Source organism: Ranitomeya imitator, chromosome 3 (genome assembly GCF_032444005.1).
Source record: "Ranitomeya imitator isolate aRanImi1 chromosome 3, aRanImi1.pri, whole genome shotgun sequence".
NCBI classification, from domain to species: Eukaryota; Metazoa; Chordata; class Amphibia; order Anura; family Dendrobatidae; genus Ranitomeya; species Ranitomeya imitator.
In genome coordinates, this window is record NC_091284.1 from 661,126,495 (window position 1) to 661,147,179 (window position 20,685).

At 44.5% G+C, this 20,685-nt stretch overlaps 1 protein-coding gene across 1 annotated transcript in view; it reads right to left on the reverse strand.

The window, feature by feature from the left end:
• CPB2 (carboxypeptidase B2) overlaps nt 1–20,685 on the reverse strand; it is a 112,622-nt gene that overhangs the window by 60,328 nt on the left and 31,609 nt on the right. The window contains exon 2 of the mRNA XM_069760224.1: nt 8,375–8,413. Within this exon, the coding sequence (XP_069616325.1) occupies nt 8,375–8,413 (39 nt within the window). The remainder of the gene's footprint in view (nt 1–8,374; nt 8,414–20,685) is intronic.

Genomic DNA, 20,685 nt, shown 5'->3' on the forward strand with positions numbered 1-20,685 from the left:
TGTGGTGATGTCACACTCACCTGACTGGCCATGTGACAGGTATCTGGGTGTGGTTACACTTATGTAAAGAGGTGTGTGTAGCCCATGTGGAGAGTGTGTTTGGGAGTCTGCAAGAGTGGACAGACTTCCATGTGTCCTGGCTGGACACTGCAGAGTGGCCTGTTTGTTGGACGGTTCCAAGTGGGGACAGACGTCCTGAACAGCACACAGAGACCATATTTAGGCTGGAGAGCCTACGTGCTGGACATAGCACAGCCTGTGTGCCCACAGGCCTGAGAAGAGCAGAGCCTTTCTATGGACTTTTATGCTATGTCGGCCTGATGTACAGACTGTTTTCCTTTCTGTTCCTGTCTTGCTGGTTTATGGAGCAAATAAACCCACATGGACATTAAAGAGCATGTGCCTCCTGTTTCCTCCTACGCACCTGAGCGGGTATAACGTTACAATATATATATGTCAGTGAGACACATATAGATCTACTATATAATTGTCTAAGGGTCACTTCCATCTGTCTTTCTTTCTGTCTGTCTGTCACGATATTCATTGGTCGCGGCCTCTGTCTGTCATGGAAATCCAAGTCACTGATTGGTCATGGCAAAACACCCACGAGAAAATATTCAGAAAAATACCCACGCTCGAGTTCATCTAAGGTTATGCCATCAGGGGGTGCAGCACCGCATGCCTAGGTAGCTACGTTCCCCTGCTTTCCATTCATTCCCCAGATTTCACAGCCAGGAGCACAGCTGCATTAGCACGCTCCTGCTTGTAAAATTATTTAACCCCTTCAGATGGATTTACAGCGTGGGACAAGACTGAACGACGGAAGGTATTTTAACTTTGTTTTAGGTGACAAGGGTCTTCAATTGGATTGAATGTATAATAAACTATTACAACACCCTGTGACAGAGGCGTAGCTAGGGTTTCAACTTAGGGGGGGCGAAACATCTGAGTGGGCCCCTAACCAGCTAACCCTGATTACAACTACAGTTGCGCACTCTAATTATGAATATAGTGGAACCTCAGAATATGACCGCGCTGTTATTGAAAATAAATCTATATACAAGAACAAACATTGATTTTACTGCCATATTGTGACCATATAGTGGTAGATGCCAGTTCTGCAGACCATATAAGAGATTACACTACAGTCATAGATGATGGCTTACAGCTGACGTTTTCTCTGATAGAGTCATTCACTTTCCCATCTTTTCCATCTGGCCCACACTGACAGGACAACAACACATCTGACTCCTCACATTTCCTGCACTGTCCCCATTTATCCCCAATCTACACAAACTCCTCATCCTGCTGATATCCCAATACTGAGCCTCTGCTGCCGTATGTCTCCCTATTACTGCACCTACTGTGTGGTACAATAACGGCTCCTCTTACTGCCCCACATAATAATGCCACCACTGTGTGCACCTTAAATAGTAATAATGACTCCTTTGTGCACTCTAGAGAGTAAAATTGCCTCCCAGAAAATAATCATGCCCTTTGCTAGTGCCCTCCACATTTTTGACCTAGAAAGTAATAATACTCCATATGCAACTTTGATGGTCACCATACTCTGAGTGCCCCTATAACAATAATGTTTAAGTGCCCACTTAACATTTAATAATGTCCCATAAGTTCCCCCATGTACTGATCCATTATACACAGTATGGTGAGCTCAAAGCTTCCATATACACAGTATAAGGCGCCCACAGCTCCCCTATACACAGTATGATGATTCTACAACTCCCCGATACACCGTATGATGTTCCCACTGCTCCCCTTTACACAGTATGATGTTCCCACTGCTCCCCTACAGAAAGTATAAGCCCAATGCTCCCCTTTACACAGTATAATGCTGACAGAGCTCCACTATAGAAAGTATAATGACCCCCACTATATACAGTGTAATGGGCCAACAGCTCCCATATGCACAATTTAATGCCTTCACAGTTCACTATACAAAGTATGATGGGCCCACAGCTCCCTTATACACAGTATAGTGGGTCCGCAGCTCCCTTATACACAGTATGATGGGCCCACAGCTCCCTTATACACAGTATGATGGGCCCGCAGCTCCCTTATACACAGTATGATGTGGCCACAGCTCCCTTATACACAGTATGATGTGGCCACAGCTCCCTTATACACAGTATGATGAGCCCACAGCTCCCTTATACACAGTATGATTGGCCTGCAGCTCCCTTATACACAGTATGATGGGCCCACAGCTCCCTTATACACAGTATGATGGGCCCACAGCTCCCTTATACACAGTATGATGGGCCCACAGCTCCCTTATACAGAGAATGATGGACCTGCAGCTCCCGTATACACAGTATGATGGGCCCGCAGCTCCCGTATACACAGTATGATTGGCCCGCAGCTCCCGTATACACAGTATGATGGGCCTGCAGCTCCCTTGTACACAGTATGATGGGCCTGCAGCTCCCTTGTACACAGTATGATGGGCCTGCAGCTCCCTTATACACAGTATGATGGGCCTGCAGCTCCTGATCATGATTTGGCAGTCTGCAGTCATATAAAGTGACTGCAGACATTTATTCCAAGCCTTTATCCACTTTATAGTAAAAAATTGCTTATTAAATTATTAAAGCACCCCTCTAGCAGGGTTTTTTTTTCTACCGCTGGAATGGTGCTTTAAGAGCACTATTTTGTGGCACTGCTGCAGTGTCGCGGCTCAAACTTGTGAGCGCAGCTTCTGACTGGCCAGAAGTGAGAAGCTACCGTATGTCACAAGCGCTCAATGTAAGACTATGAGAGCGAGGAACAGGCCAGAACGAGGCTCCCATAGACTTACATGATTAGTGACCTCTGCGTCTGCACCTCTCCATGAAACACTGGAACCGCGGACAGGTCACAAACTGCAGGAGGTGAAAACCGATGAAAACCCCTGAAGGTGAGTATCAGACAGGGGGCAGGGGACTTGGATTTTCAGCTCCGCTCCAGCAGTGAAATAAAAAAAAAATGTTGGAGTGGTGCTGTAAATGTGATGCAGCTCTTGGTTACTGTATGCGGGCTCCTTATACTAATACTCATAAAAGACCCAAGTGGTACGTATCAAAGCCCCCTCCCCCCCCCCCTCCAGACAGCAAATATTACATGTGATGGAGCACATATAATATCATAACAAAACATAATATTCAGCCCCAACAATACCCCCATCATCTCACATCCACCCCCTCAGTGCCCTGTCCACACCACCCACAACACCCCCATGGCCTCACATTCACCCCCCAGTGCCCTGTCTCCCATCCCCCACAACACCCCCATGGCCTCACATTCACCCCCCAGTGCCCTGTCTCCCATCCCCCACAATACCCCCATGGTCTCACATTCACCCCCCAGTGCCCTGTCTCCCACCCCACAATACCCCCATGGTCTCACATTGACCCCCCAGTACCCTGTCTCCCCTCCCCCACAATACCCCCATAGTCTCACATTCACCCCCCCCAGTACCCTGTTATCCCTCACCCACTTTCAGCCCCCACAATACCCCAATGTTCTCACATTCACCTGACAGAAACATACCTGAATTTAGTAAACCTAATACGTTCCATCCCCACGAAGTTTGCAGGCAGGACCAGGAAGTGTCTGTGTGTCAGTGAAACGGCACTAGGACCCAGCGTGCACACTGCAGTCAAGATTCAGAACTGCAGCCCGGGAAAGCTTAACTTCATCATCAGTTGAGACAGGCAATACCATTCACTGCAGGAGGGAGACTCTGCAGCCAGCCACTGTGCTAGCAGCGTGCAGAGTCTGAGGGAGCAGACATACTGCTCTGCTCCTATGCTGTGTTCTGCCTCTTCACAGAAGTGGCCTCACCCTGCCTCCCAGTGGGCCCCTTCATGTGACAGGGCCCGGGGCGACGGCCCCCTCTGCCCCCCCAGTAGCTACTCTTCTGCCCTGTGTCTTTATTTCAATAAAAATACTTTTTTCATAATGTGTGTGTGTGTGTGTTTTATTAAGTATTTACTACTATTGGATTAATAATGGATAGGTGTCTTATTGGCATCTCTCCATTATTAACCAGGCTTAATGTCACCTTACAATAGCAAGGTGACATTAACCCTTCATTACCCCATATCCCACCGCTACACGGGAGTGGGAAGAGAGTGGCCAAGTGCCAGAATAGGCGCATCTTACAGATGTGCCTTTTCTGGGGTGGTTGGGGGCAGATGTTTTTAGCCGGGGGGGGGGGGGGGGGTCCTATAACCATGGTCCCTCTCTAGGCTATTAATATCTGCCCTCAGTCACTGGCTTTACCATTCTGGCGGAGAAAATTGCGCTGGAGCCCACGCCAGTTTTTTCCGCGATTTAACCCTTTATTTTACCAGCTAGAGCGCCCAAATTTTGCACAAACACACTACTAACATTAGTAGTGAGGAATATGCAAAAAAAAAAGGGATATGAATAGGTTTACAGTATGTAAACCATGTCACATATCATGTCGGGTTTGGGAAGGAGATAGCAAAAGCCGGCAATTGAATTACCGGCTTTTCTGCTATCTATATACATATATATATATATATATATATACACATATATATATACACAGTGGGGCAAAAAAGTATTTAGTCAGTCAGCAATAGTGCAAGTTTCACCACTTAAAAAGATGAGAGGCGTCTGTAACTTACATCATAGGTAGACCTCAACTATGGGAGACAAACTGAGAAAAAAAATCCAGAAAATCACATTGTCTGTTTTTTTAACATTTTATTTGCATATTATGGTGGAAAATAAGTATTTGGTCAGAAACAAAATTTCATCTCAATACTTTGTAATATATCCTTTGTTGGCAATGACAGAGGTCAAACGTTTTCTGTAAGTCTTCACAAGGTTCCCACACACTGTTGTTGGTATGTTGGCCCATTCCTCCATGCAGATCTCCTCTAGAGCAGTGGTGTTTTTGGCTTTTCGCTTGGCAACACGGACTTTCAACTCCCTCCAAAGGTTTTCTATAGGGTTGAGATCTGGAGACTGGCTAGGCCACTCCAGGACCTTGAAATGCTTCTTACGAAGCCACTCCTTTGTTGCCCTGGTGGTGTGCTTTGGATCATTGTCATGTTGAAAGACCCAGCCACGTTTCATCTTCAATGCCCTTGCTGATGGAAGGAGGTTTGCACTCAAAATCTCACGATACATGGCTCCATTTATTCTTTCATGTACCCGGATCAGTCGTCCTGGCCCCTTTGCAGAGAAACAGCCCCAAAGCATGATGTTTCCACCACCATGCTTTACAGTAGGTATGGTGTTTGATGGATGCAACTCAGTATTCTTTTTCCTCCAAACACGACAAGTTGTGTTTCTACCAAACAGTTCCAGTTTGGTTTCATAAGGCCATAGGACATTCTCCCAAAACTCCTCTGGATCATCCAAATGCTCTCTAGCAAACTTCAGATGGGCCCGGACATGTACTGGCTTAAGCAGTGGGACACGTCTGGCACTGCAGGATCTGAGTCCATGGTGGCGTAGTGTGTTACTTATGGTAGGCCCTGTTACATTGGTCCCAGCTCTCTGCAGTTCATTCACTAGGTCCCCCCGCGTGGTTCTGGGATTTTTGCTCACCGTTCTTGTGATCATTCTGACCCCACGGGGTGGGATTTTGCGTGGAGCCCCAGATCGAGGGAGATTATCAGTGGTCTTGTATGTCTTCCATTTTCTAATTATTGCTCCCACTGTTGATTTCTTCACTCCAAGCTGGTTGGCTATTGCAGATTCAGTCTTCCCAGCCTGGTGCAGGGCTACAATTTTGTTTCTGGTGTCCTTTGACAGCTCTTTGGTCTTCACCATAGTGGAGTTTGGAGTCAGACTGTTTGAGGGTGTGCACAGGTGTCTTTTTATACTGATAACAAGTTTAAACAGGTGCCATTACTACAGGTAATGAGTGGAGGAAAGAGGAGACTCTTAAAGAAGAAGTTACAGGTCTGTGAGAGCCAGAAATCTTGATTGTTTGTTTCTGACCAAATACTTATTTTCCACCATAATATGCAAATAAAATGTTAAAAAAACAGACAATGTGATTTTCTGGATTTTTTTTTCTCAGTTTGTCTCCCATAGTTGAGGTCTACCTATGATGTAAATTACAGACGCCTCTCATCTTTTTAAGTGGTGGAACTTGCACTATTGCTGACTGACTAAATACTTTTTTGCCCCACTGTATATATATATATATATATATATAATGTGTGTCTCACTGATATATATATATATATATATATATATATATATATATATATATATATATATATATATATAGATATATCTATCAGTGAGACACACATTATATATATATATATATATATATATATATATATATACCCCTATACTATGTGTAGACATTTACCTTAGCTATTCTATTCTAACCTGCCAGTGTGATTTTACTGTACACCACACTGAATTGCTGGCTTTACTATAGAACACCGCTGCGTATTTCTCGCAAGTCACACTGTTGGTCCGTGTGTAATCCGTATTTTTCTCGCCCCCATTGACTTTTCATTGGCGGATTTTTTGCGCAATATGCTGACAAACGCAGCATGCTGCGATTTTCTACGGCCGTGCAAGACCGTATAATACGGATGCGTAAAATACGGCAGATAGGAGCTGCCCCATGGAAAATCATTGGTCCGTGTGCAATGCGTATTTTCTGAGCCTTTCATACATCCGTAAAACTCGCTAGTGTGAAACCGGCCTAACACTGAGAGAAGGGATGGGTACAGCGGATAGAGCTGTCAGAATCAAGAACAAAAAGATTAGATATACTGTACTGCACTAAAAGATTGTGCACAGATCTGCTGTGTATGAGGGGAAAATCTAACTATTTATGGAAAGCAGAGGAAACAAGCAATAGACAAAGAGGAAAGCACAGAGAGAGAAAATAAGTAAAGTATTAAAGCTTTGCGGATAAATGAAAGCAATAGAAGACAGAGGCAGCCAGATACACGCTGGATGTGAGCTCTGATTGTATTAGAGCAGTCTCACACATCCAGATAATTCCAGTACCGGAAAAATCGGTACCGGAATTATCAGTGTCCGTGTGCTGGTGCGTTCCGTGCCGCCCGTGCGCCCACTGGGTACCACACGCACCGTGCTGGGTACCACACGCACCAGCATCTTGTTCTGAAGCCGCGATTCATATCTTTCCTGCAGCAGCGTTTGCTGTAGAGAAGATATGAATAATCGTGATTAAAATAAATATCTATCCATGTGCCCCCTGCCCTCCCACCCCCTGTGCGCGCCCCCTCCCCCCCCCCCCCCCGCTGGTGTTAAAATACTCACCCGGCTCCCTCGCTGGCTGGCGCTGCTTCCTGTCCTGGCCACACCTTCTACTGTATGAGCGGTCACGTGGGGCCGCTCATTTACAGTAATGAATATGCGGCTCCACCCCTATGGGAGGTGGAGCCGCATATTTATGATTGTAATGGGCGGACCCACGTGACCACTCATACAGTAGAAGATGCAGCCAGGACAGGAAGCAGCGCCAGCGAGGGAGCCAGGTGAGTATTTTAAGAACAGCGGGGGGCGCACAGGGGGTGGGAGGAGGGTGAGCACATGGATATTTATTTTAAACACGATTATTCATATCTTCTCTACAGCAAACGCTGCTGCAGGGAAGATATGAATTGCGGCTTCAGCACCAGTGGGGGGGACAGCGCTTACTGTAGCGCTGTCTCCTGCACGGCACACGGACTGCATACGGACAACGTCCGTGTGTGGTACGTGTTTTACACGGACCCATTGACTTTAATGGATCCGTGTAATCCGTGCGCTCCCACGAACACTGACATGTCTCCGTGTTTGGCACACGGAGACACGGTCCGCAAAAAATCAATGACATCTGCACAGATGCATTGATTTTAATGTGTCTACGTGTGTCAGTGGCTCCGGTACATGATGAAACTGTCACCTCACGTACCGGAGCCACTGACGTGTGAAACCGGCCTTACAGAGATTCCCATGAGAAAAATCTGAAACTTGGATTAGTTTGAAAACTGCATGTCTGTGGGTCTGAAAATTAATGGATAATGAATATTGCAGGCTAAATCATAGTGCAATTTTAATAACTAAAGAAAACCACTAACATGAGTAAAAATCATTGCTTTCGATTTCAAAGATGTTCATAGCCTTAAACTTTAGTTCAGGCTAGCTCTGGTGACTGAAATCCATGTACCCTATCGAGAAAACGCTGCAAACATAAAATCACTTTTGTGGTAGTCAAAACAGTTATTTTCTCATAGGAACTCATCTGAGTTGCATTTTGAATGTGATTCATGTGGCTCTGAGGCATCCAGTAGCCCTAGGCTAACAAACACTAATAATTTATTTAACCCCCATTAAACAGTAATAAAGCAATATTTACGATTTCACGGGTGATGGTGTTGTTGGACTTTCTGGAAATCTGAAATTATAAATTTATGTTAGTTATTCCTTGCACATGGAAACAAAATCATAACTTTTTAATTAAAGAAAATGATTAAAAAAATTAACATTCCATTTGTTCCTTTTTTAAGAACAGACAAATGGAATTATTGTCAAAAATTGATCCATTATGTTCCTTATTTTTAACATGTAAGAGAAAGTAAAATCACTCAGAGATTTATATTCCTTTGTAAGAATATGTTCACACTGGGTGTTTTTGCTGTATTTTTTTCTGCAGCAAAATCTGATTTCCTGGCAGGAAAGAAGCTGCGGCAAAAAACGCATGTTTTGGTGTGTTTTTGTTTGCATTTTTGTTGCAGTTTTGGTGTTATTTTTTCATGCATTTTGGGGCTAACTTGTGTGTCTTTGTGTGTGCTAATAAAGTTGAGTGCCCCCAGAGGAAAAAAAACTACTTCCTGTAGAACCATACCTCTAGATCCTTTGAAAAGCTGGCAATTCATGTGCTGCTACAGTAGCAGTAAAATCATACAGACAGGTTAGAATTAGTGATGAGCAAATAGCATTGTTGCTCGGGTCTCCCCGAGCATGCTTGGGTGATCTCCAAGTATTTGTTAGTGCTCGGAGATTTAGTTTTTGTTGATGCAGCTGCATGACTTGTTGATGCAGCTGCAATGACCTGTAAACCAGGGATTCAAGCTTCAGGAGGCTAATTTGCATATTCCAGGTGCCTTCTGGGAGAAGCGAAGTCTCCCTAAGCTAGAAGATCGTTGGGTACAGCCGGGACCAGCTGCTTCGAAAGCATCACCAAACCGCGCGCCTATTTTTGCCTGTAGGACATTATTGCAAGAGAGCTTGGCTGAGTAGATTACACAAGAAGGAAAACACACAGCAAGTCAGCAGGATCTAGGAGCAACATGGCAGATGTGACAACCTACATGGTGAGCTGCAGCATGTGCTACATGTTCACAGATCGACCAGAAGAAGAATCCAATTTCACCTGTCAGAAGTGTAGACTAGTGGCCCTTTTAGAAGAAAAGGTGCGGGGTCTGGAAGAAAGAATAGCAACTTTGAAACTCATCAAAGAGAATGAAGACTTTCTAGACAGAACAGAAGCATCTCTACTGGTCACAGAAGGTGCAAAAAGTGTCAGAGAACCTCCAAAAGCAGATGAGTGGAAGCATGTGACCAAAAGAAGCAAGAAGACCATGGAGAAATCACCAACCACACAACTGAAGAACCGATATCAAATCTTTGTAGAGGATGAAGATGGCACACCTAAGAATGAAGCAATACCAGCAAGCAAAAAAGAAAAGGGCACACAGCAACAAGTGACAGCAAAAAGTACAGCCAAGAAGCAACGAAGAGTGGTGGTGGTGGGAGACTCACTACTGAGAGGCACCGAAGCAGCCATCTGCAGACCGGACATAACTGCAAGAGAAGTATGCTGCCTTCCAGGTGCGATGATCAAGGATGTGACCGATAGGATACCAAAGCTCTTCAGCTCCAAGGACGTCCACCCATTTCTTCTGATACATGTTGGCACCAATGACACGGCAAGGAAGGACCTACCGACAATCTGCAAGGACTTTGAAGAGTTGGGGAAGAAAGTAAAGGAACTGGATGCACAGGTAGTTTTTTTCTTCTATCCTTCCAGTAGACGGGCATGGCACCAGGAGATGGAACAGGATCCTTGATGCAAACAACTGGCTAAGACGATGGTGCAGACAACAAGGATTTGGATTCCTGGACCACGGTGTGAATTACTGGTATGATGGACTCCTCGCCAGAGACGGACTACACCTCAACAAACCTGGGAAACACACATTCGCCAGAAGACTCGCTACACTCATCAGGAGGGCGTTAAACTAGAAGAAGAGGGGATGGGAAGAAAAACATTAGACTCGAACAAAGACGACCCAGGAAAACATACTCAGAAGGGAGGTAAGAACATTTCTAAAACAATCCACAGTGAGGAGATTGGAACAAAACAAAATCCTCTAAACTGCATGCTCGCAAACGCCAGAAGCCTGACAAACAAGATGGAAGAACTAGAAGCAGAAATATCTACAGGTAACTTTGACATAGTGGGAATAACCGAGACATGGTTAGATGAAAGCTATGACTGGGCAGTTAACTTACAGGGTTACAGTCTGTTTAGAAAGGATCGTAAAAATCGGAGAGGAGGAGGGGTTTGTCTCTATGTAAAGTCTTGTCTAAAGTCCACTTTAAGGGAGGATATTAGCGAAGGGAATGAGGATGTCGAGTCCATATGGGTTGAAATTCATGGAGGGAAAAATGGTAACAAAATTCTCATTGGGGTCTGTTACAAACCCCCAAATATAACAGAAAGCATGGAAAGTCTACTTCTAAAGCAGATAGATGAAGCTGCAACCCATAATGAGGTCCTGGTTATGGGGGACTTTAACTACCCGGATATTAACTGGGAAACAGAAACCTGTGAAACCCATAAAGGCAACAGGTTTCTGCTAATAACCAAGAAAAATTATCTTTCACAAATGGTGCAGAATCCAACCAGAGGAGCAGCACTTTTAGACCTAATACTATCTAATAGACCTGACAGAATAACAAATCTGCAGGTGGTTGGGCATTTAGGAAATAGCGACCACAATATTGTGCAGTTTCACCTGTCTTTCACTAGGGGGACTTGTCAGGGAGTCACAAAAACATTGAACTTTAGGAAGGCAAAGTTTGAACAGCTTAGAGATGCCCTTAATCTGGTAGACTGGGACAATATCCTCAGAAATGAGAATACAGATAATAAATGGGAAATGTTTAAGAACATCCTAAATAGGCAGTGTAAGCGGTTTATACCTTGTGGGAATAAAAGGACTAGAAATAGGAAAAACCCAATGTGGCTAAACAAAGAAGTAAGACAGGCAATTAACAGTAAAAAGAAAGCATTTGCACTACTAAAGCAGGATGGCACCATTGAAGCTCTAAAAAACTATAGGGAGAAAAATACTTTATCTAAAAAACTAATTAAAGCTGCCAAAAAGGAAACAGAGAAGCACATTGCTAAGGAGAGTAAAACTAATCCCAAACTGTTCTTCAACTATATCAATAGTAAAAGAATAAAAACTGAAAATGTAGGCCCCTTAAAAAATAGTGAGGAAAGAATGGTTGTAGATGATGAGGAAAAAGCTAACATATTAAACACCTTCTTCTCCACGGTATTCACGGTGGAAAATGAAATGCTAGGTGAAATCCCAAGAAACAATGAAAACCCTATATTAAGGGTCACCAATCTAACCCAAGAAGAGGTGCGAAACCGGCTAAATAAGATTAAAATAGATAAATCTCCGGGTCCGGATGGCATACACCCACGAGTACTAAGAGAACTAAGTAATGTAATAGATAAACCATTATTTCTTATTTTTAGTGACTCTATAGTGACAGGGTCTGTTCCGCAGGACTGGCGCATAGCAAATGTGGTGCCAATATTCAAAAAGGGCTCTAAAAGTGAACCTGGAAATTATAGGCCAGTAAGTCTAACCTCTATTGTTGGTAAAATATTTGAAGGGTTTCTGAGGGATGTTATTCTGGATTATCTCAATGAGAATAACTGTTTAACTCCATATCAGCATGGGTTTATGAGAAATCGCTCCTGTCAAACCAATCTAATCAGTTTTTATGAAGAGGTAAGCTATAGGCTGGACCACGGTGAGTCATTGGACGTGGTATATCTCGATTTTTCCAAAGCGTTTGATACCGTGCCGCTCAAGAGGTTGGTACACAAAATGAGAATGCTTGGTCTGGGGGAAAATGTGTGTAAATGGGTTAGTAACTGGCTTAGTGATAGAAAGCAGAGGGTGGTTATAAATGGTATAGTCTCTAACTGGGTCGCTGTGACCAGTGGGGTACCGCAGGGGTCAGTATTGGGACCTGTTCTCTTCAACATATTCATTAATGATCTGGTAGAAGGTTTACACAGTAAAATATCGATATTTGCAGATGATACAAAACTATGTAAAGCAGTTAATACAAGAGAAGATAGTATTCTGCTACAGATGGATCTGGATAAGTTGGAAACTTGGGCTGAAAAGTGGCAGATGAGGTTTAACAATGATAAATGTAAGGTTATACACATGGGAAGAGGGAATCAATATCACCATTACACACTGAACGGGAAACCACTGGGTAAATCTGACAGGGAGAAGGACTTGGGGATCCTAGTTAATGATAAACTTACCTGGAGCAGCCAGTGCCAGGCAGCAGCTGCCAAGGCAAACAGGATCATGGGGTGCATTAAAAGAGGTCTGGATACACATGATGAGAGCATTATACTGCCTCTGTACAAATCCCTAGTTAGACCGCACATGGAGTACTGTGTCCAGTTTTGGGCACCGGTGCTCAGGAAGGATATAATGGAACTAGAGAGAGTACAAAGGAGGGCAACAAAATTAATAAAGGGGATGGGAGAACTACAATACCCAGATAGATTAGCGAAATTAGGATTATTTAGTCTAGAAAAAAGACGACTGAGGGGCGATCTAATAACCATGTATAAGTATATAAGGGGACAATACAAATATCTCGCTGAGGATCTGTTTATACCAAGGAAGGTGACGGGCACAAGGGGGCATTCTTTGCGTCTGGAGGAGAGAAGGTTTTTCCACCAACATAGAAGAGGATTCTTTACTGTTAGGGCAGTGAGAATCTGGAATTGCTTGCCTGAGGAGGTGGTGATGGCGAACTCAGTCGAGGGGTTCAAGAGAGGCCTGGATGTCTTCCTGGAGCAGAACAATATTGTATCATACAATTATTAGGTTCTGTAGAAGGACGTAGATCTGGGTATTTATTATGATGGAATATAGGCTGAACTGGATGGACAAATGTCTTTTTTCAGCCTTACTAACTATGTTACTATGTTACTATGTTATGACTTATGGCTGCTGGACAGTGTGAATACATGTGGGAATTCCCTAACAAACAGGCATTCCTCACATGTATTCAGCCTGCCTAATATCAGGGTATAATATAAGGTAGTACACGTCTTAATTATGTACCAGGGGTTGGGATAGCCCCCCCTCCTAGAATATAAAGTAGCCCCCCTCATAGAATATAATGTAGCCCCCCTCATAGAATATAATGCAGCCTCCCTCATGGAATATAATGCAGCCCCCTCATAAAATAATGTAGCCCCCTCAAAGCATATAATGCAGCCCACCTCATAGAATATAATGCAGGGATTCAAGCTTGAGGAGGCTAATTTGCATATTCCAGGTGCCTTCTGGGAAAAGCGAAGTCTCCCTAAGCTAGAAGATCGTTGGGTACAGCCGGGACCAGCTGCTTGGAAAGCATCACCAAACCAGGGATTCAAGCTTGAGGAGGCTAATTTGCATATTCCAGGTGCCTTCTGGGAAAAGCGAAGTCTCCCTAAGCTAGAAGATCGTTGGGTACAGCCGGGACCAGCTGCTTGGAAAGCATCACCAAACCGCGCGCCGTATTTTTGCCTGTAGGACATTATTGCATGAGAGCTTCGCTGAGTAGATTACACAAGAAGGAAAACACACAGCAAGTCAGCAGGATCTAGGAGAAACATGGCAGATGTGACAACCTACATGGTGAGCTGCAGCATGTGCTACATGTTCGCAGATCGACCAGAAGAAGAATCCAATTTCACCTGTCAGAAGTGTAGACTAGTGGCCCTTTTAGAAGAAAAGGTGCGGGGTCTGGAAGAAAGAATAGCAACTTTGAAACTCATCAAAGAGAATGAAGACTTTCTAGACAGAACAGAAGCATCCCTACTGGTCACAGAAGGTAAAAAAAGTGTCAGAGAACCTCCAAAAGCAGATGAGTGGAAGCATGTGACCAAAAGAAGCAAGAAGACCATGGAGAAATCACCAACCACACAACTGAAGAACCGATATCAAATCTTTGTAGAGGATGAAGATGGCACACCTAAGGATGAAGCAATACCAGCAAGCAAAAAAGAAAAGGGCACACAGCAACAAGTGACAGCAAAAAGTACAGCCAAGAAGCAACTAAGAGTGGTGGTGGTGGGAGACTCACTACTGAGAGGCACAGAAGCAGCCATCTGCAGACCGGACATAACTGCAAGAGAAGTATGCTGCCTTCCAGGTGCGATGATCAAGGATGTGACCGATAGGATACCAAAGCTCTTCAGCTCCAAGGACGTCCACCCATTTCTTCTGATACATGTTGGCACCAATGACACTGCAAGGAAGGACCCACCGACAATCTGCAAAGACTTTGACGAGTTGGGGAAGAAAGTAAAGGAACTGGATGCACAGGTAGTTTTTTCTTCTATCCTTCCAGTAGACAGGCATGGCACCAGGAGATGGAACAGGATCCTTGATGCAAACAACTGGCTAAGACGATGGTGCAGACAACAAGGATTCGGATTCCTGGACCACGGTGTGAATTACTGGTACGATGGACTCCTCGCTAGAGATGGACTACACCTCAACAAACCTGGGAAACACACAGTCGCCAGAAGACTCGCTACACTCATCAGGAGGGCGTTAAACTAGAAGAAGAGGGGACGGGAAGAAAAACCTTAGACTCGACCAAAGAAGACCCAGGAAAACATACTCAGAAGGGAGGTAAGAACATTTCTAAAACAATCCACAGCGAGGAGATTGGAACAAAACAAAATCCTCTAAACTGCATGCTCGCAAACGCCAGAAGCCTGACAAACAAGATGGAAGAACTAGAAGCAGAAATATCTACAGGTAACTTTGACATAGTGGGAATAACCGAGACATGGTTAGATGAAAGCTATGACTGGGCAGTTAACTTACAGGGTTACAGTCTGTTTAGAAAGGATCGTAAAAATCTGAGAGGAGGAGGGGTTTGTCTCTATGTAAAGTCTTGTCTAAAGTCCACTTTAAGGGAGGATATTAGCGAAGGAAATGAGGATGTCTAGTCCATATGGGTCGAAATTCATGGAGGGAAAAATGGTAACAAAATTCTCATTGGGGTCTGTTACAAACCCCCAAATATAACAGAAATCATGGAAAGTCTACTTCTAAAGCAGATAGATGAAGCTGCAACCCATAATGAGGTCCTGGTTATGGGGGACTATAACTACCCGGATATTAACTGGGAAACAGAAACCTGTGAAACCCATAAAGGCAACAAGTTTCTGCTAATAATTTTTCTTGGTTATCTTTCACAATTGGTGCAGAATCCAACCAGAGGAGCAGCACTTTTAGACCTAATACTATCTAATAGACCTGACAGAATAACAAATCTGCAGGTGGTTGGGCATCTAGGAAATAGCGACCACAATATTGTGCAGTTTCACCTGTCTTTCACTAGGGGGACTTGTCAGGGAGTCACAAAAACACTGAACTTTAGGAAGGCAAAGTTTGACCAGCTTAGAGATGCCCTTAATCTGGTAGACTGGGACAATATCCTCAGAAATAAGAATACAGATAATAAATGGAAAATGTTTAAGAACATCCTAAATAGGCACTGTAAGCGGTTTATACCTTGTGGGAATAAAAGGACTAGAAATAGGAAAAACCCAATGTGGCTAAACAAAGAAGTAAGACAGGCAATTAACAGTAAAAAGAAAGCATTTGCACTACTAAAGCAGGATGGCACCATTGAAGCTCTAAAAAACTATAGGGAGAAAAATACTTTATCTAAAAAAACTAATTAAAGCTGCCAAAAAGGAAACAGATAAGCACATTGCTAAGGAGAGTAAAACTAATCCCAAACTGTTCTTCAATATATCAATAGTAAAAGAATAAAAACTGAAAATGTAGGCCCCTTAAAAAATAGTGAGGAAAGAATGGTTGTAGATGACGAGGAAAAAGCTAATATATTAAACACCTTCTTCTCCATGGTATTCACGGTGGAAAATGAAATGCTAGGTGAAATCCCAAGAAACAATGAAAACCCTATATTAAGGGTCACCAATCTAACCCAAGAAGAGGTGCGAAACCAGCTAAATAAGATCAAAATAGATAAATCTCCGGGTCCGGATGGCATACACCCACGAGTACTAAGGGAACTAAGTAATGTAATAGATAAACCATTATTTCTTATTTTTACGGACTCTATAGCGACAGGGTCTGTTCCGCAGGACTGGCGCATAGCAAATGTGGTTCCAATATTCAAAAAGGGCTCTAAAAGTGAACCTGGAAATTATAGGCCAGTAAGTCTAACCTCTATTGTTGGTAAAATATTTGAAGGGTTTCTGAGGGATGTTATTCTGGATTATCTCAATGAGAATAACTGTTTAACTCCATATCAGCATGGGTTTATGAGAAATCGCTCCTGTCAAACCAATCTAATCAGTTTTTATGAAGAGGTAAGCTATAGGCTGGACCACGGTGAGTCATTGGACGTGGTATATCTCGATTTTTCCAAAGCGTTTGATACCGTGCCGCACAAGAGGTTGGTACACAAAATGAGAATGCTTGGTCTGGGGGAAAATGTGTGTAAATGGGTTAGTAACTGGCTTAGTGATAGAAAGCAGAGGGTGGTTATAAATGGTATAGTCTCTAACTGGGTCGCTGTGACCAGTGGGGTACCGCAGGGGTCAGTATTGGGACCTGTTCTCTTCAACATATTCATTAATGATCTGGTAGAAGGTTTACACAGTAAAATATCGATATTTGCAGATGATACAAAACTATGTAAAGCAGTTAATACAAGAGAAGATAGTATTCTGCTACAGATGGATCTGGATAAGTTGGAAACTTGGGCTGAAAGGTGGCAGATGAGGTTTAACAATGAGAAATGTAAGGTTATACACATGGGAAGAAGGAATCAATATCACCATTACACACTGAATGGGAAACCACTGGGTAAATCTGACAGGGAGAAGGACTTGGGGATCCTAGTTAATGATAAACTTACCTGGAGCAGCCAGTGCCAGGCAGCAGCTGCCAAGGCAAACAGGATCATGGGGTGCATTAAAAGAGGTCTGGATACACATGATGAGAGCATTATACTGCCTCTGTACAAATCCCTAGTTAGACCGCACATGGAGTACTGTGTCCAGTTTTGGGCACCGGTGCTCAGGAAGGATATAATGGAACTAGAGAGAGTACAAAGGAGGGCAACAAAATTAATAAAGGGGATGGGAGAACTACAATACCCAGATAGATTAGCGAAATTAGGATTATTTAGTCTAGAAAAAAGACGACTGAGGGGCGATCTAATAACCATGTATAAGTATATAAGGGGACAATACAAATATCTCGCTGAGGATCTGTTTATACCAAGGAAGGTGACGGGCACAAGGGGGCATTCTTTGCGTCTGGAGGAGAGAAGGTTTTTCCACCAACATAGAAGAGGATTCTTTACTGTTAGGGCAGTGAGAATCTGGAATTGCTTGCCTGAGGAGGTGGTGATGGCGAACTCAGTCGAGGGGTTCAAGAGAGGCCTGGATGTCTTCCTGGAGCAGAACAATATTGTATCATACAATTATTAGGTTCTGTAGAAGGACGTAGATCTGGGGATTTATTATGATGGAATATAGGCTGAACTGGATGGACAAATGTCTTTTTTTGGCCTTAGTAACTATGTTACTATGTTACTATATGTTACCCCACAATATATAATGCAACCCCCTTTTAAGGTATAATGCAGTCCCCACCATAGAATATAATGTAGCATCCTCATAGAGTATAATGCAGCCCCCCTCATATTGTATAATGCAGCCCCCATAGAGTATACTGTAACCCCCTCATAGGGCATAATACTGCCCCCATATAGTATGATGTAGCCCCCAGAATATAATAAAGTCCCCTGAGAGAATAATGCAGCCCCAACACAAAATTTAATGTAGCCCCCCCATAGAGTATACTGTAGCCCCCTCATATAGTATGATGTAGCCCCCAGAATATAATGTAGTCCCCTGAGAGAATAATGCAGTCCCCCCACAGAATATAATGTTGCCCCCTCATAAAGTATAATGCAACCACCCTCCATAGGATACAATGCAGCCACTCTTCACCTCCATCATTGTACTCCCCCTCCACGACCATCATTGCCTTCTACCCCACCACCCCTATCATTACCCTTTCCCCCACCTCCATATTTGCCGTCTCCCCCACAACCCCCTTCATTTACCATTCCACCACCATTGTCTTTTCTACCACTGCCATCATTGTCCTTTACACCACAAACATCATTGCTTTATCCCCCATAACCCCCATCATTGCCCATTTCACCACCTCCATCATTGCCTCCTTCCCCACCACCCCATTGTCCTTCCCCACCACCCCATCATTGCCAATTTCACCACCTCCATCATTGACTCCTTCCCCACCACACAATCGTCCTTCCCCACCACCCCATCATTGCCAATCTCCTATACACACATCAACAATACACACACACAGCACCGCACCACTCTCTCTCACACACACACACACAACGCACCGCACCACATACACACACACCACCGCACCACTCTCTCACAGTCACACACAAAGCACCACACCACATACACACAGGCATGCAGTCAGACACACAGCACCACTCACCTCTCGCAGCACATCCCGGCAACCTCTTCCTCGCCGGCAGCTTTCTGTCTGAAACAGCCGTGCGCTGAATAATGACATCATCCAGATGCGCTGTCTCAGACACGAAGCGTCGGTCAGGAAGCAGGACGCCGGGATGTGCTGCGAGAGGTGAGTGGTTCTGTGTGTCTGTCTATGTGCGTGTGTGTACGTGGTGCGGTGCTTTGTATGTGAGTATGAGAGATTGGTGCAGTGGTGGTGGGGCTTTACATGTGGGCAGTGCTAGCTGCAGCCTGTGGCTAATGCTACCCACTATTAAAGTGAAATGGTATTCCCTCCTCTCCATGCCCATGGGGGTGTGGAGAAGCGTGAATATTAATTTCTCTTTAGCAGCGAGGACAGGAATGGCTTCCTGTCACCCGCTGCTGCTCCACTGGCACAGTGCAGGCCCCCTTGACTCAGGGGTCCCACAGACACTGGCTGGGGGCCCCTAGAGCAGTGAGGGCCTTTAGCAGCTGCTGGCCAGTATGCCAGCAGGTGTCAGTGCCTGGGTCCACAGGAGAATCCTCAGGTACTCCGGCAGGCCAATACGACCCTGCATGCTGTCCATTTCCTTGTGATCCTCCTTGAGATGGTTCTACACCTTCATTGGAGTCCAGCTGTGTTTAAACTGATAAAGGTACCTTCACACATAACGATTTCGTTAACAATATCGTTGCAACGTCACGCTTTTTGTGACGTAGCAGCGATCCCGCTAACGATCTCGTTATGTGTGACAACGACCAACGATCAGGCCCCTGCTGGGAGATCGTTTGTCGTTGGGGAATGATCACCCGCTGTCATCGTTGGATCGGCGTGTGTGATGCCGATCCAGCGATGTATTAACTTGTAACCAGGGTAAATATCGAGTTACTAAGCGCAGGGCCGCGCTTAGTAACCCGATATTTACCCTAGTTACCATTGTAGAAGTAAAAAAAAAAAAAGTACATACTCACATTCCGATGTCTGTCACGTCCCCCGCCGTCAGCTTCCCTGCAATGACTGTCAGCGCCGGCCTTAAAGCAGAGCACAGCGGTGACGTCACCGCTGTGCTCTGCTTTACGGCCGGCGCTGACACAGTCAGCGCGGGAAGCTGACGGCGGGGGATGTGACAGACATCGGAATGTGAGTATGTACTGTTTTTTTTTTTTTTTTTTTTACTTTTACAATGGTAACCAGGGTAAATATCGGGTTACTAAGCGCGGCCCTGCACTTAGTAACCCGATGTTGACCCTGGTTACCCGGGGACTTTGGCATCGTTGAAGACAGTTTCAATGATGCCAAAGTCGTTCCCCTGATCGTTGGTCGCTGGAGAGAGCTGTCTGTGTGACAGCTCCCCAGCGACCACACAATGAATTACCAATGATCACGGCCAGGTCGTATCGCTGGTCGTGATTGTTGGTAAGCCGTTTAGTGTAACGGTACCTTAAGACTTGATTTGGAAAGGCACACTCCTGTCTATATAAGACCTCACAGCTCACAGTGCATGTCACACCAAATGAGAATCATGAGGTCAAAGGAACTGGCCAAGGAGCTCAGAGACATAACTGTGGCAAGGCACAGATCTGGCCAAGGTTACAACAGAATTTCTGTAGTACTCAAGTTTCCTAAGCCCACGGTGGCCTCCATAATCCTTAACTGGAAGAAGTTTGGGACCACCAGAAGTCCTCCTAGACCTGGCGGTCCAGCCAAACTGAGAAATCATGGGATAAGAGCCTTGATGAGAGAGGTAAAGAAGAACCCCAAGATCAATGTGTCTGAGCTCCAGAGATGCAGTAGGGAGATG